Below are 13,137 nucleotides of genomic sequence, written 5' to 3'. Positions count from 1 at the left end.
CATATAATAAATATAACTGAGAGTTCCCACCAAAAGAAGAATAAGATCTTCCTTATCAGTAGGAAACTTTTGTGAACCTTCCCTATAGTCTTTAGCTAGGTCAAGTATATGAGTTAATCTTCATGCCTCTTGAGAGCTAGGCTTCTTTGATTCTTTATTATAAAGTCAGATTCAACATAAGATTTTCTGGAATGACCCTGAATGTCTCTCCTAAAACTAATTTTATATTTTTATCACTCCTGTCATTTAAAAAGTAGACTAAATTATTTCTTAAAAGCTAAGTAAAGTTATAGTTATAATCTCTTATCCAGTGTTAAAGTAACAAGAGGTTTGATTTGTTATCATTCACTTCAATGTTAGGATTCTAAAGCTAGTATACTTCTTCAGTAGCTCATCACTTCCTTTTTTCCAGTAATATCAAAGGCAGTCTCATCCTCATGGTTTATATGTATATCCTTTGAAGCTCTACTTACATATAAAAACTTTTGAAACTTAATATGCTATTAAAAAGATAAAGCAGATATTTTCCTTTTCAGTTAATTTAAAACCTAAAAGACTGTTAATGTTGGTAATTTAAATCAATAAAGTCTGATAGTTTGTTTCTATCATGGTTATTAGGTCACACTTGCAAATATTGCATGTTTAATAGGACATGCATTTCACAAGGACTCACTCTCATTTTCAACATTTTAAACTTCCAGTATACCCAAAGCGTATTATTAATATACTTTCCCCTGTTTTTAACCCTTCAGTGAAAAATAGCCTTTAATTGATTTAAATAAGAAAGGGGACATTACTGAGATAGTTCACCTGAGAAAATCATAAACTTCATAAAGTATGTCCTCATTACCCCACCTTTTTACAAATAATGCATATTCATTTCTACAAAATTTCTGAAATTGGATTATTGGTTCTGACCCTAAGGTAGACAAAATTACACAGATGTTACAGAACTTAAACCCTGAAACTATATTTCCTTCCTTAAGGACTGTTTTCCTATCCATATTTTGTAATAAAATAAAATAAAATGTGAAAATTATCCATTTTTCTAATTAGAAGGCTTGAGTTTTTATTGATATTGCAAAGGAAGCAGATGGAAGCAAAACTCCAAATAAAAGGTCTGTTCATTTTAGAATTTCCACCTTCAGCAGATTTATAGAGGTGGAGATTGAGAATAAGAACAGGGGTTATAAACTTGGAGATCAAAGAAAGAACACAGAATACAAGAGATATAAAGAACTACATTATTGTAAAATAGTCTAATAACTGTAATCTAGAAGTATTACAGAATTAATTTGTAAGCCTAGATTGAACAACCATATGAATAGATCCATACTCTATGTTGAGTCATAAAACTGTTATTTCTGAAGATATTCATAACTTTGGCTTTTTTTTTCTTGATAATTTTATATGTCTTTTAGAATTCCTAATACTGGTTTTAGTAGGTGCTAAGATTTTTAAGCAATGCAGATTTAAATTAAGTTAATAGTCTGTATTATTGAGTCAGCTTTAAGATAGGAATTGCCATGCAAAGAAACAGCTGGTATATACGCAACATACTTGTAAATTAAAAGAAAGCTTTTCGGATGCCTACTAACTGAACAGTATATGTGGTATATACATTAAGAGTTCATTGTAGTACAGTTTTTACTGTATAACATGTTGACATTGCTGTTGTTTGTGGGTTTTTTTTAAATTAATTCATTACTGCTTTCTGCAAATATCAGAAGCTTCATCGTACAAATGTCTGCATAAAAAACTTTAAAAATAAAATAGGGCTTCCCTGGTGGCGCAGTGGTTGAGAGTCCGCCTGCCCATGCAGGGGACGCGGGTTCGTGCCCCGGACCGGGAAGATCCCACATGCCGCGGAGCGGCTGGGCCCGTGAGCCATGGCCGCTGGGCCTGCGCGTCCGGAGCCTGCGCGTCCGGAGCCTGCGCGTCCGGAGCCTGTGCCCCGCAACGGGAGAGGCCACAACAGTGAGAGGCCCGCATACCGCAAAAAAAAAAATAAAATAAAATAAAATAGATGGTTAGATAAGTAAAAGTTGTCTATTTCTTATCTCATTAAACTGGGTTATTCTGTTTCTCATCCTAGTTCACTTATTTTAGGAAATTACAAGAGTGGAATATTGTATCTAAGGAAACAGTTTACACCCATTCTCAAAAGAGTTACATCAACAGTTAACAAGTTTTTAAAAATTAGATGTGGAATGGTAATATGAGATATAGCGTGACGTATAGAAAGATCTGGTTACACCACTTACTGTTTGTGACCTTAACCGAAAAATTAGTTGCATAACCTCTCCTGAGGCTGATTTTCCTCATCTGCAAAACAAGCTGATTAATACCTCTCTTACAAGGTGGTTGTAAGAATTAGAGTTGGTGAATATAAAGCTTCTTTATAATGGTTTTGATTGTAATATAATGGTAAGTATTGGTTTTGATTATTTGAAAATATAATTCTAAGCTTCTGAAGCCAAGGACCCTGTCTGCTTATTCACCATTGCAGCCCTTAGGGCCTACCACAGTGGCCAGATCAGTAAATATTTTTTGGTAAATAAAAAGGAATTGACCACAGATTGCTTCTGTTGGGCCATAGCTTCAACATAGCTTTTCTTTTTAAATCTGTAGTTAAGGTTTTATGCAATTACTGCATTCCTTGAAAGTCTTTTAAGCTCACATTTTGTATAAGTTAAAAAACTGTTACTTTGTGCTTTGGATTTTAGAGTTGGGAATCTTAAAACAGGTACTTTACAAATATTCTGTCATTCCAAAACTTTCCCTGTGGAAGTAGCCAAATAGAGATCATGTGCAGGGGATGCATAACTTAGAAAATGTTCAGTTATCACCAATAACAATTATTTAATTCTTCAATCCATGTAGCTAAAAATACAAATAAATGGCTTTATGGAAATAAGCTCTAAACCTGGAATCTGGCCCTGTCTTAGCTACTTCTAAGTTGTATGGTCATGAGCAAGCCAGTAATTTTCTCCTAAAATGTGTCTTTATTCATAATCCGATAGGTTCTACCTCACAAGCTCTGCCTCTGTCTTGTGACCCTCAAATGACATAAATTGTGTACTGTGAAGTATGGTATATGGTGTAAAGTGCCATGCTATGTCACAGTTCCTCACCTTGGTACCGTACACCCCTTGGGCCATCTGGGGAAGCTTAGGGAGCTCTTCTCAGAAGAATGTTTCTAAATGCATAAACGTAAAATACTTAGAATGACAAAGAAATGCAATTATATTGAAATACAGTTATCAAAATATTTTTAAAGGTATATAGTAATATATGGTTCTCTGTTAACATACTAAATGGAATGTTATGGCTGTGGGTTTAATGAACTGCAGTAATTTTGAAATAGTGATGACTGAGTGTTTTGAGGTACTTGTAGCAACTATAATATGATTACTTTTGCTGACAAAAAATCAGCAGTATTGCTAATACCACTGTTGTTTATTGCTTGTATTTATAATTGAAAGAAATGCTAAGTTTCAGTTAGGAGAGTAGTGAAAATAAAGTTGTAATTGCTTTTCTCATTCAAGTTCATGGACTCCTTGAATTCTGTTCACCACCCCCAAGTTTAAGAACTCCTGTATAGTCATTAACATTAACAGTATATTTTTAAGAGATATATCACTACTTCAGGTATTTAACATGTATTTTTCAAAGTGACAACTTGTAGATGACGTGCAATTTAGTTTTATTAATATTTGGAATTAAAGTTTAAGACTTTGAGTATCAAATAGTTAATAGCATGTCCAAAATAATCTTAAATTTTGAGTACAGATCTTTAACTAAATATACAACTTATGTAACTGATTCTATCAAAATGATTGTTTCTAGACCTGTTATTTGAAAGTATTAAACTTCTTTTCTAAAATTATTGCCAGGATCAGCCAAGATCTTGCTCTCATTGCTCGGGAAATCAACGATGTAGCAGGAGAGATAGATTCAGTGACTTCATCAGGCACTGCCCCTAGTACCACAGTAAGCACTGCTGCCACCACCCCTGGCTCTGCCATAGACACTAGAGAAGAGGTAGGAGATCTTCATGGAGAAATGCATAAGGTTCTTTCTTTTCTTTATTTCTTTTGCTTTTAGCTTTTTGCTTAGTTTATTTTAGTTACATCCACCCTTCCTGTTTGCATGAAGCTCTGCATTTTCCAACTTTACTTTAACAAGTTTCTTTTATGTTTTTATAACAAAACTAGTAAAGGCTAACATTTTGTCTACTATTAACATGAAGCTATAAAATGATTTAAAATAAGCACTTTGTAAAATATGAAAATAAACGGTATCTGAAAAGCAAATCCAAATTTGGTAAATGTATAAATAATAAATAGTTGTATAAAGTTTTTGTAAATTTTACGTAGCTTCTTAACTAGGAGTTATCTCTAGTAGCAAAGAAAGAGAAAAATTCTACAGTTTTCACGACTTTAAATAATTCTGTTGATGAATATACACATGCATATGTATACACAAAGATTCTTAAAAAATTGAAATATACCTACACACACACTCAAATATGTGTATCCAGTTTTGAAACACTCGTGAACTCTGCAATGTAAGTTAGCATATATAGACTGTTGCCCTTCCAAAACCAGGGCCTCCTCCCTCCCACTCCTGGGGGCACCATGTACATACATGGCTCCAGAAGGTGCCTTTAACATATAATATAAAAATAATGTACTCTGGCCATGTTGGCTCTCTTGATTTGGTGCAGAGATACAAACAAAAGATTGGCATTTTGAAAAATGAATTATAGTTTTATTAGGACAAAGCCACACTAATTTGTTTAATTATCATCTGGCTGTTTTATGCTACAACGTCAGAATTGAGTAGTCGGACAGAAGCTGTATGGCTGCCAAGCCTAAAATATTTATTATCTGACCTTTTACAGAAAAACTTTGCCAGCCCCTAATATTGATGATTCATTCCACTCCCTTAATTTTATAAAATAATGTTCTCAATAGTAGCCAAAAATGGCTAGCCTCTTTGACAAATTTAATTCTGGTAAACTGTACTACTAAAATTTTCTTCAGTTGCTTTTTGTCACCTTTATAATCTTATTCTTTAATGGTCATTTTTTGGTTGTTTTTTTTCCCCTTTATGTGTTGTCTAATTTGGTAAATGATGTTTCATCAACCTGTGTAGAGTTTTGTTACCACAGTGATCAATTGTAAATGTATATAAAAATCATTCTTATTGGTGAAAAACAAAAGAATCCTCTTGGTGGCAAGACATACACAATTCTTCTGGTACACTTTAAATGATGAAGATATTATTTTCACAGCTGTCTAACTAAATTTTACCTAACATGATTGTACCTTCACTCAGACCCAGTAAAATTTTTCAAACATTTCATTGAGTAGACTTCCATTCTTTCCTTTTGGCTTTATTTCTTATTATTGTACTAGAGTTTATTCCTTCTTCAGTAAACCTGAGCTACTTTGTACCGTATGTGTATAATTTGCACTGTAGATGGCAGTATATCATTTGTACTGGAATATGTCATTTCTGTAACATTGCTAAAAGTTTATCTAAGACCAAAAAATACTTACTTTGTGAATTAAAAAAGAACTTTTTTTTTGGAAACTTAATTAGAATTTGCAATTTATTTATCTGTGAAGAAATTTGGCACCTGGATTTGGGGAGAAAAGAAGGAAAAAAGCAAGATAGGAAACTAAAAGAAAAAGAAAGATTATTTTACACGGGCAAGGCAATGTGAGTAAAATGAACTCCTTGTCCATCTACATGGCTCAGTTTTTTCTATTTACCATCTGTGTTTTCCATTTAGGGGAAACCTTATCCATGGAAGACTCAAATTTAACATAGTTACATATTTTGGATTTTGAAAAATCGATGTAGATGAACATTTATTTTATAGAACAGATACCTTTGAAGTGCTTATAAAAAGAAAGTAATTGGTTTATTGAAGATTTCATGCTTCTATTACTACCTGAGAATGGAATGACTTCTGTCTAATTATAAAAACTATAATGCCAATATCTATATTTTTCCAAATTACTCTGTGCTCATAAGGATTTGCTTTTGTCCTATTAGTTAGTTGATCGTGTTTTTGATGAAAGCCTCAACTTCCGGAAGATCCCTCCATTAGTTCATTCTAAAACACCAGAAGGAAACAACTGTCGGTCTAGTGATCCAAGACCTCAACCAACAGAGCCTCCTGATCACTTAACTATTACAAGGCGGAGAACCTGGAGCAGGGATGAAGTGAGTAAACCATAAACTTTAACAAATGGCAAAGGAGGCATGCCCCATTGGTGGGAAAAAGATGAGAACTATTCAATATATAGGGCTGGGAAAAAAAGTGCTTGTCCTTATGGGTAGAATGGAATTTCATCCTGACATCACATCAAATACAAATAATTAACTCCAAATGAATTTAGTTCCTAAAGGGCAAAAGCAGAACTTTAAATTTTTTTAGTAAAATATAGGTAAATATCTTTCAACATTGCAGTAGGGAATGATTTCTTAAAAGGCACAAAAAGTTTTGACTTTAATAAAAGATTGATAAATTTGAGTATGTTAAAGGACTATGTGAAACATATAGGCAAAAAGGGATTAGTATACAGAATATATCAGAACTCCTACAATCAATTTAAAAAGGCAAAAACAGCCCAGTAGAAAAATCTGCAAATAACATGCACAGCATTTCACTGAAAATACCCAGGGCCTATGAAGAGATGTTCAACTTCATGAGTGTTCAGAGAAATACTTTTCAAGACTACAGTGAGATTATTTTATACTCATTCAATTGGCAACAAATAAAAAAGTCTTAAAATATTAAATGTTGGAGAAGATGTGGATACGTAAGATTTCTTATTGTTGCTAGTGAGGTTAAATTAGTCTAGTCACTTTGGCAAACAGCTTGACATTATTTCCTAAAGTTGAGCATAAACATAGCCCATTGTCTAGTAGTTTTGCTGCTAGTGCATACCCTTTCCCATTGAGAGCAAAAGTCATGCAAAAGGATATTTATAGTAGCGGTGTGGACAGTAACAAAACTTGGAAACAATCTAAGTGTTTATATCTGAAGAAAATTGAATGTATTAACTGGTATGTACACAAATTGAACAATTTATGGAGTAATCAAAACAAATGAACTACAGCAACATGCCACAATGTGGATGAATTTTAGCAATAGAACATTTAATGAAAAAAGTAGGGCTTCCCTGGTGGCGCAGTGGTTGGGAGTCCGCCTGCCGATGCGGGGGGCGCGGGTTCGTGCCCCGGTCCGGGAGGGTCCCGCGTGCCACGGAGCGGCTGGGCCTGCGCGTCCCTGTGCTCCGCGGCAGGAGGGGCCGCGGCAGTGAGAGGCCCACATACCATACACAAAATAAAAAAAGTAATTCTCAAAAGATTGTATATAATGTGTTTTGTCACAAATTAATAAAATAAAATTATATACTTAGGATAGAAATAGATCTAACAAATTATATAAAAAGGAAAGCAAGGGAATGATAAATGGGATTCAGGACGTTGCTTACCTTGGGTGGAGGGAGACAGGGAGCTGCGATGGAAAAAACCTAGAGGTAGATTATAGCAGTTAGCTGTTTCTTTATAACAGACCACAAAAATCTCAGTGGCATAAAGCAATAGGCATTTATTTATCACACACCTGTGAGTTAACTGGTGGTACTGCTCAGCTGGGCAATTAAAAGTTGTAGGTTGAGTTTAGGTTTGCTCCATGTGTCTCTCTTGTTGCTAGGACCACATCTGTGGATTACTGGATATACGGAACTGGAGGTAAAAGTTAGCGCATAAGAATATATATGCTTGCAGTAGTACAGAGTAGAAAAAAATCTACCTGATGGAGAAGCACTGTAGCTAGTTCCATAGCTGCAATTATAATATGCTAGATGGTTTTAGAACACACTTTCTTTGTCCTGATAGTTGATAAGTTGTTCTTGGTTTCAGAGAAAGGGCCCATTCTCTAATCTTATTCCTACTTACTTGTCCTGAGGTCTAGGAAGATAAATTCCTCTAAATGTAATAAAACTATAGAAATTTATAATTTTAAAGAGAATGGAAACATTTAGATTGATAGTTATCTCATAGTTGATAATCAGAAAAAAATTTAATACATTGTGATACTGAACTCTATGACGTAGAAAAGAGAGATATCCTTTCTATGTTATAATCTACCGTAGACTACCCTGCCCTTTCTCACTCCTTCCTAATTAATATATGTCTTCTACTCTTATTTGGCCTTTTTTCTCAAGGTTCACAAAATACCACTATGCTTATTTAGCCTTTCATTGTCTTTATGTTGCTTTTCACACCCTAAGTTACCTTTTATCCCTCACTAAATTCAAATACTTATCATACTCAAGTTCTGGTTTTCCATGATACTTTCCTTATTAATGCCACCGCTCACTGAACTCCCTTTCATTAGAATTCGTAAAGCAGTGAATCACAATTAGTACTTATTTACATTGTTTTTATAAAAATATTTAATAATATTTCCTGTATGTTGTTGTTATCTCCCCTACCAGTGTTTAAAGCACCTTAACATCCAAGGCCATATCTTATTTTCTGGGTTTTTTTTTTTTACAGAGTCTAGATATAGTTCTGACAATGTAAGGAACTGATTTTAGAACCCATATCTAGTCCCAAGTTCAGTCCTTTTTCTAGCATTCCACACTAGCTGTGCCGTTCATGGTTTAGCTCTTGGCAAACTACAGGATGCTGGCCAAATTCAGCCTACCACCTGGTTTTGTAAATAAAGTCTTATTATGACACAGCTGCTTTTGCTATAATGAGGTGCATAGTTGTGACAGAGACCATATGGCCCCAGTCTTCACTCTCTGGCCCTTTACAGAAGTTTGCTAACCCTTGGTTTTGCCCATAAAGTTCAACTGGGGTGGTAACAACCCCCATCATTAAAACTTATTATTTTGAGTAAATTTTTAAAAATTATCTTTCCCACTGTGGAGAACAAGGATTATAATCTTCTTGATCTCTGTGTGCATATTATTTGGTGAATATTTGCCTACTATTTAATACTAGGAGACATGCCTTGAGTTTGGCTCAAGTACTCAGTGTAGTTGAAGGTGATGTATAACTGTTATCATTTTGAATTTAATTCCACCAAAGGGATATCCTAAAACTAGAGCATTATGGGAGGGTTATTAACCAAAGGACTAAATTAATGAAATAAACATCAATTAACAGAATCTTATATGGGAATAAAGTCTCCAAATTCAATCACTGATTGAATGATTTTTTGACTGCACATTATTTGTCCAGCACTGTTTTGATGCCCTCACAGCTGAGTGCAGAAGGCAGCCAAGTAAGCAGGTAATTACAATTCACTGGGATAAGTGTAAGAAGGGAAATATAGGATGTGATACTGTGGGAACCCGTAGGAAAGGCACTTGAGAAAATTCAGAGAAGGGTTCTTAGAGATATTGCCATGCAATTTAAGTCCTGAAGGATGGGAGAGGTGTTGGACACTGAAAAACTGGGTCCAGTTGAGAGGGCTAGGGGATGGTGAGAGATGACAATGGACATACTTCATGGAGGGAATTGAGGAATAGAAAATTCAATACAACACAGTCCCTGTACACAAGATTCTGGCTAGCAATGGGGTCAGACACTGAAAGATAATAAATTACTTATATTTTCCCATTTATGATCATTTGAATTGGAAGCATGGGGGACAGGATCATGATAGTAATTGAAGATTAGATAATATGGATTGTTTTTTGAAAGTTATATGATGAAAATAATAGGGAAACTTGACAAGTTATTTAACAAAAAAGAACTCCTTTGTTAGTATTTACTTTTCTTTCTCAATTTAGTTACACATTGCTCTAATTAGATTCTTCATTGATCTTTATTAAAATTAGCATAAATATTAAATGCCTCTAAATGTAGTGAGTTGTGACTAGTATTCTTGGTGGTTATCCAATAGAGCAGTACTGTTTTAATGTCTGTTCTTTTCTTTTCATGTTTCAGGTCATGGGAGATAATCTGCTGCTGTCATCCGTCTTTCAGTTTTCTAGGAAGATAAGACAGTCCATAGATAAGACAGCTGGAAAGATCAGGTATTTTTGTATTACTCAAACATCCTTGCTTCTGTTACCATCTGTTCCACTTTCTGCAAGCCTGCTACCACAGCTTCTGGGAACTCGTGAAGTCAATGGTACCGAACCTTACTGCTGCCACTAGCATGTTCTTTCCTGTTTAGATATTATAGCTATACGCTGGACAGCACGGAAGGGCACAAAAAGAGAACAGATGTCCCAAATAATCAGCCCCTTGGTAATTGAGAGCTAACACTTAGATTAATTTTATTAATAATCAGAAAAATTTACTCTTCCACAAAATAATAGTAAGTATTTGAAATTAACAGAATTTTAGGGCATCTTTTATGACCTCAAACTTTAGTCTAGTTACAGCTTCCTCATCAGTAAAGAGAACAAAATAAGTACTCGTGTAAGACTCAGAAAATTTATGTAAAAAGGCCGTAGATAGTCAAAAACTAGATTTTCTAATGCCTTTGCTATTTATTCATGTTGAATCACAATAATTTTTTCAGTGTCTGACCCCATCGCTAGCCAGAATCTTGTGTACAGGGACTGTGTTGTATTGAATTTTCTATTCCTCAATTCCCTCCATGAAGTATGTCCATTGTCATCTCTCATCATCCCCTAACCCTCTCAACTGGACCCAGTTTTCGAGTGTCCAACACCTCTCCCATCCTTCAGGACTTAAATTGCATGGCAGTATCTCTAAGAACCCTTCTCTGAATTTTCTCAAGTGCCTTTCCTACGGGTTCCCACAGTATCACATCCTATATTTCCCTTCTTACACTTATCCCAGTGAATTGTAATTACCTGCTTACTTGGCTGCCTTCTGCACTCAGCTGTGAGGGCATCAAAACAGTGCTGGACAAATAATGTGCAGTCAAAAAATCATTCAATCAGTGATTGAATTTGGAGACTTTATTCCCATATAAGATTCTGTTAATCGATGTTTATTTCATTAATTTAGTCCTTTGGTTAATAACCCTCCCATAATGCTCTAGTTTTAGGATATCCCTTTGGTGGAATTAAATTCAAAATGATAACAGTTATACATCACCTTCAACTACACTGAGTACTTGAGCCAAACTCAAGGCATGTCTCCTAGCATTAAATAGTAGGCATATGATTGGGCCCTAAAGGTTTGTTAATTCATGTGTAATAACTAATTGATTAAGCTGACCTTTTTTTTTTCCTACAAATTTCAGTTGGGCTTTATGCCAGGGAAGGGAGAGCTTCATTTGTCTCTGGGCACATGCCTGATTAGTAAATCATAGGAGGATGGTTTGTCATGTGAAGGAGAGCTCTCTTACTTGTGACAGAAGATGGGATCAGCAAACTTGGAAGTGATGTAGTCATTAAAGGAACACATACACAATATTCCACCTAAGATGATGTTAGAGCATTAATGACTTAATCACTGAATATGATTAAAATGAAAATAATGCACTCATTTATAAGCCCAATCAGAAATTAGAAAATGGTGTTATTTATGAAGAGCCTGCAACTAATGTAATTTCTCTAAATCAGTTATAAACCTGAAAATGTGCACATTTTTAATTTAGAAAGATCCAGTGAAAATATATTGTTATACCTTTTACTTCTTTGTAACATGATTTTAATAATAAAAATATTTTTAAAATAATAAAATAAATTTTAATAATAAAAAGGGGTGATTGGACTTAGATGGATTATAAGTTGTGAATAGTAAAATACAGATGGTAAAGCAAAATAATGAAATTAAGACAAATCACATGTAGGTAGCAAAGACAGCTGCCTGCTCAAATAAGTGAGCTAGAATGTAAGTTCCATGAGAGTAGGGGTCTTTGTCTAAACGTACAGTGACTAGAATGTACAGTATTTGTTACTATTTGTTGATGAATGATTATTAAATTATGACTCTCTAGGAAATTAAGCTTCTTTAAAACTCATAGTTATATGTGAAAATTGGTAAGGGTAAACTTATCAATAAAGACATATTGTCTTTAAGTTTTTTATCCCTTCAGTGGCTTAGAACTCTGGGGACATTTGTGTGAGTGTGTGAGTTAGGAACCTCAGGTGACAATTCTAAGGAAGACATTTTCAGCAAAGGTGAAATATGTATGCTTTAACAATTTGAAAAAACACAAGCATACTCAGTAACCACCTTCTGGCAAAATTCACTGAATTTTCAGTGTGGCTAAGCACAGACTTTTTGTATTGTATGAGTCCATTGTAATTCTAAGTTGGTCCATGAAGTAGTCATTGTTTTCTTACTTTCACCAATCCTAATGCTATAAGCTGTAAGGACTCTTTTATAGAGCACATAATAATTTCTTATGCCTTAATATCATAATCATTAGGATAACAGCTCTTAGATAGTTGGCAAGGATGTTTAGTCTTTTGGGTATAGAAATTTTAACAGTAGATCAGAAGAATATTCTTATATAGGATTCTGGAACCATTGTTGCCTTTTTAAGTATGGTTATTTGTAATTGTTGATGTTCCAGACTTGATTAGATGTTTATGAATTTCATGTTTTTAAATAAGTTGAACCTAGCACATTGAACTTTGAAGAAATACAAATAAAAATGTAATTTAGTTCACTATTTAAATGCTGATCAGCTTCTAATAGTAATACTTTACTTTCCGGTACAGTGTTGGTTTTTATATAAGGCAGTTAAACTAGATTTCCAAGCCCAATGATGAAATTCAAATAGAAACTAAAAAGGTACCTAGTATTTACAGCTCTCTAAAGCTGCCGAATTGTGTCTTCTAGATTGAAGAGAGAAGCATACCACATTTGAAAGACAAGTCAAAATTTTGTGGTCCTTTATTTTATAAGTTAGGATACTTGAAATTAATTTTGAACATAAGGATCTTTATTAGCAATTGTTTTTGTCAAAAGGATGGTGTCTTAACTCTTAATAGGTTATTATGTACAAATATACTAACATGAATTAGGATTTTTAAAGAAAAGCAGCATAAGTACTCCAGTTTTCAACCTTTGAAATAATGTTCACGCTTTCTTCAGTCAATATGAAGCCTTTTCCTATTTAAAGAGGTCTTAACAGACACAGTTGTTTATACCTAATTCAAC

General features: G+C 34.2%; 1 protein-coding gene across 17 annotated transcripts in view; it reads left to right on the top strand.

The window, feature by feature from the left end:
- Positions 1-13,137, top strand: part of CEP170 (centrosomal protein 170) — a 149,007-nt gene that overhangs the window by 130,654 nt on the left and 5,216 nt on the right. For 11 of the 17 annotated variants that reach the window (XM_032628800.1, XM_032628707.1, XM_032628778.1 and 8 more), the window contains 3 exons: positions 3,897-4,074; positions 6,070-6,240; positions 9,991-10,079. In XM_032628800.1, coding sequence (XP_032484691.1) covers positions 3,897-4,074; positions 6,070-6,240; positions 9,991-10,079 — 438 coding nt within the window. The remainder of the gene's footprint in view (positions 1-3,896; positions 4,075-6,069; positions 6,241-9,990; positions 10,080-13,137) is intronic. The other 6 variants (XM_032628794.1, XM_032628806.1, XM_032628750.1 and 3 more) reach the window with 2 other exon arrangements.

This window comes from Phocoena sinus, chromosome 1, assembly GCF_008692025.1.
Source record: "Phocoena sinus isolate mPhoSin1 chromosome 1, mPhoSin1.pri, whole genome shotgun sequence".
NCBI lineage: Eukaryota > Metazoa > Chordata > Mammalia > Artiodactyla > Phocoenidae > Phocoena > Phocoena sinus.
Note: the sequence above shows the minus strand (reverse complement) of the source record. Positions and strands in the feature narration are given on the sequence as shown.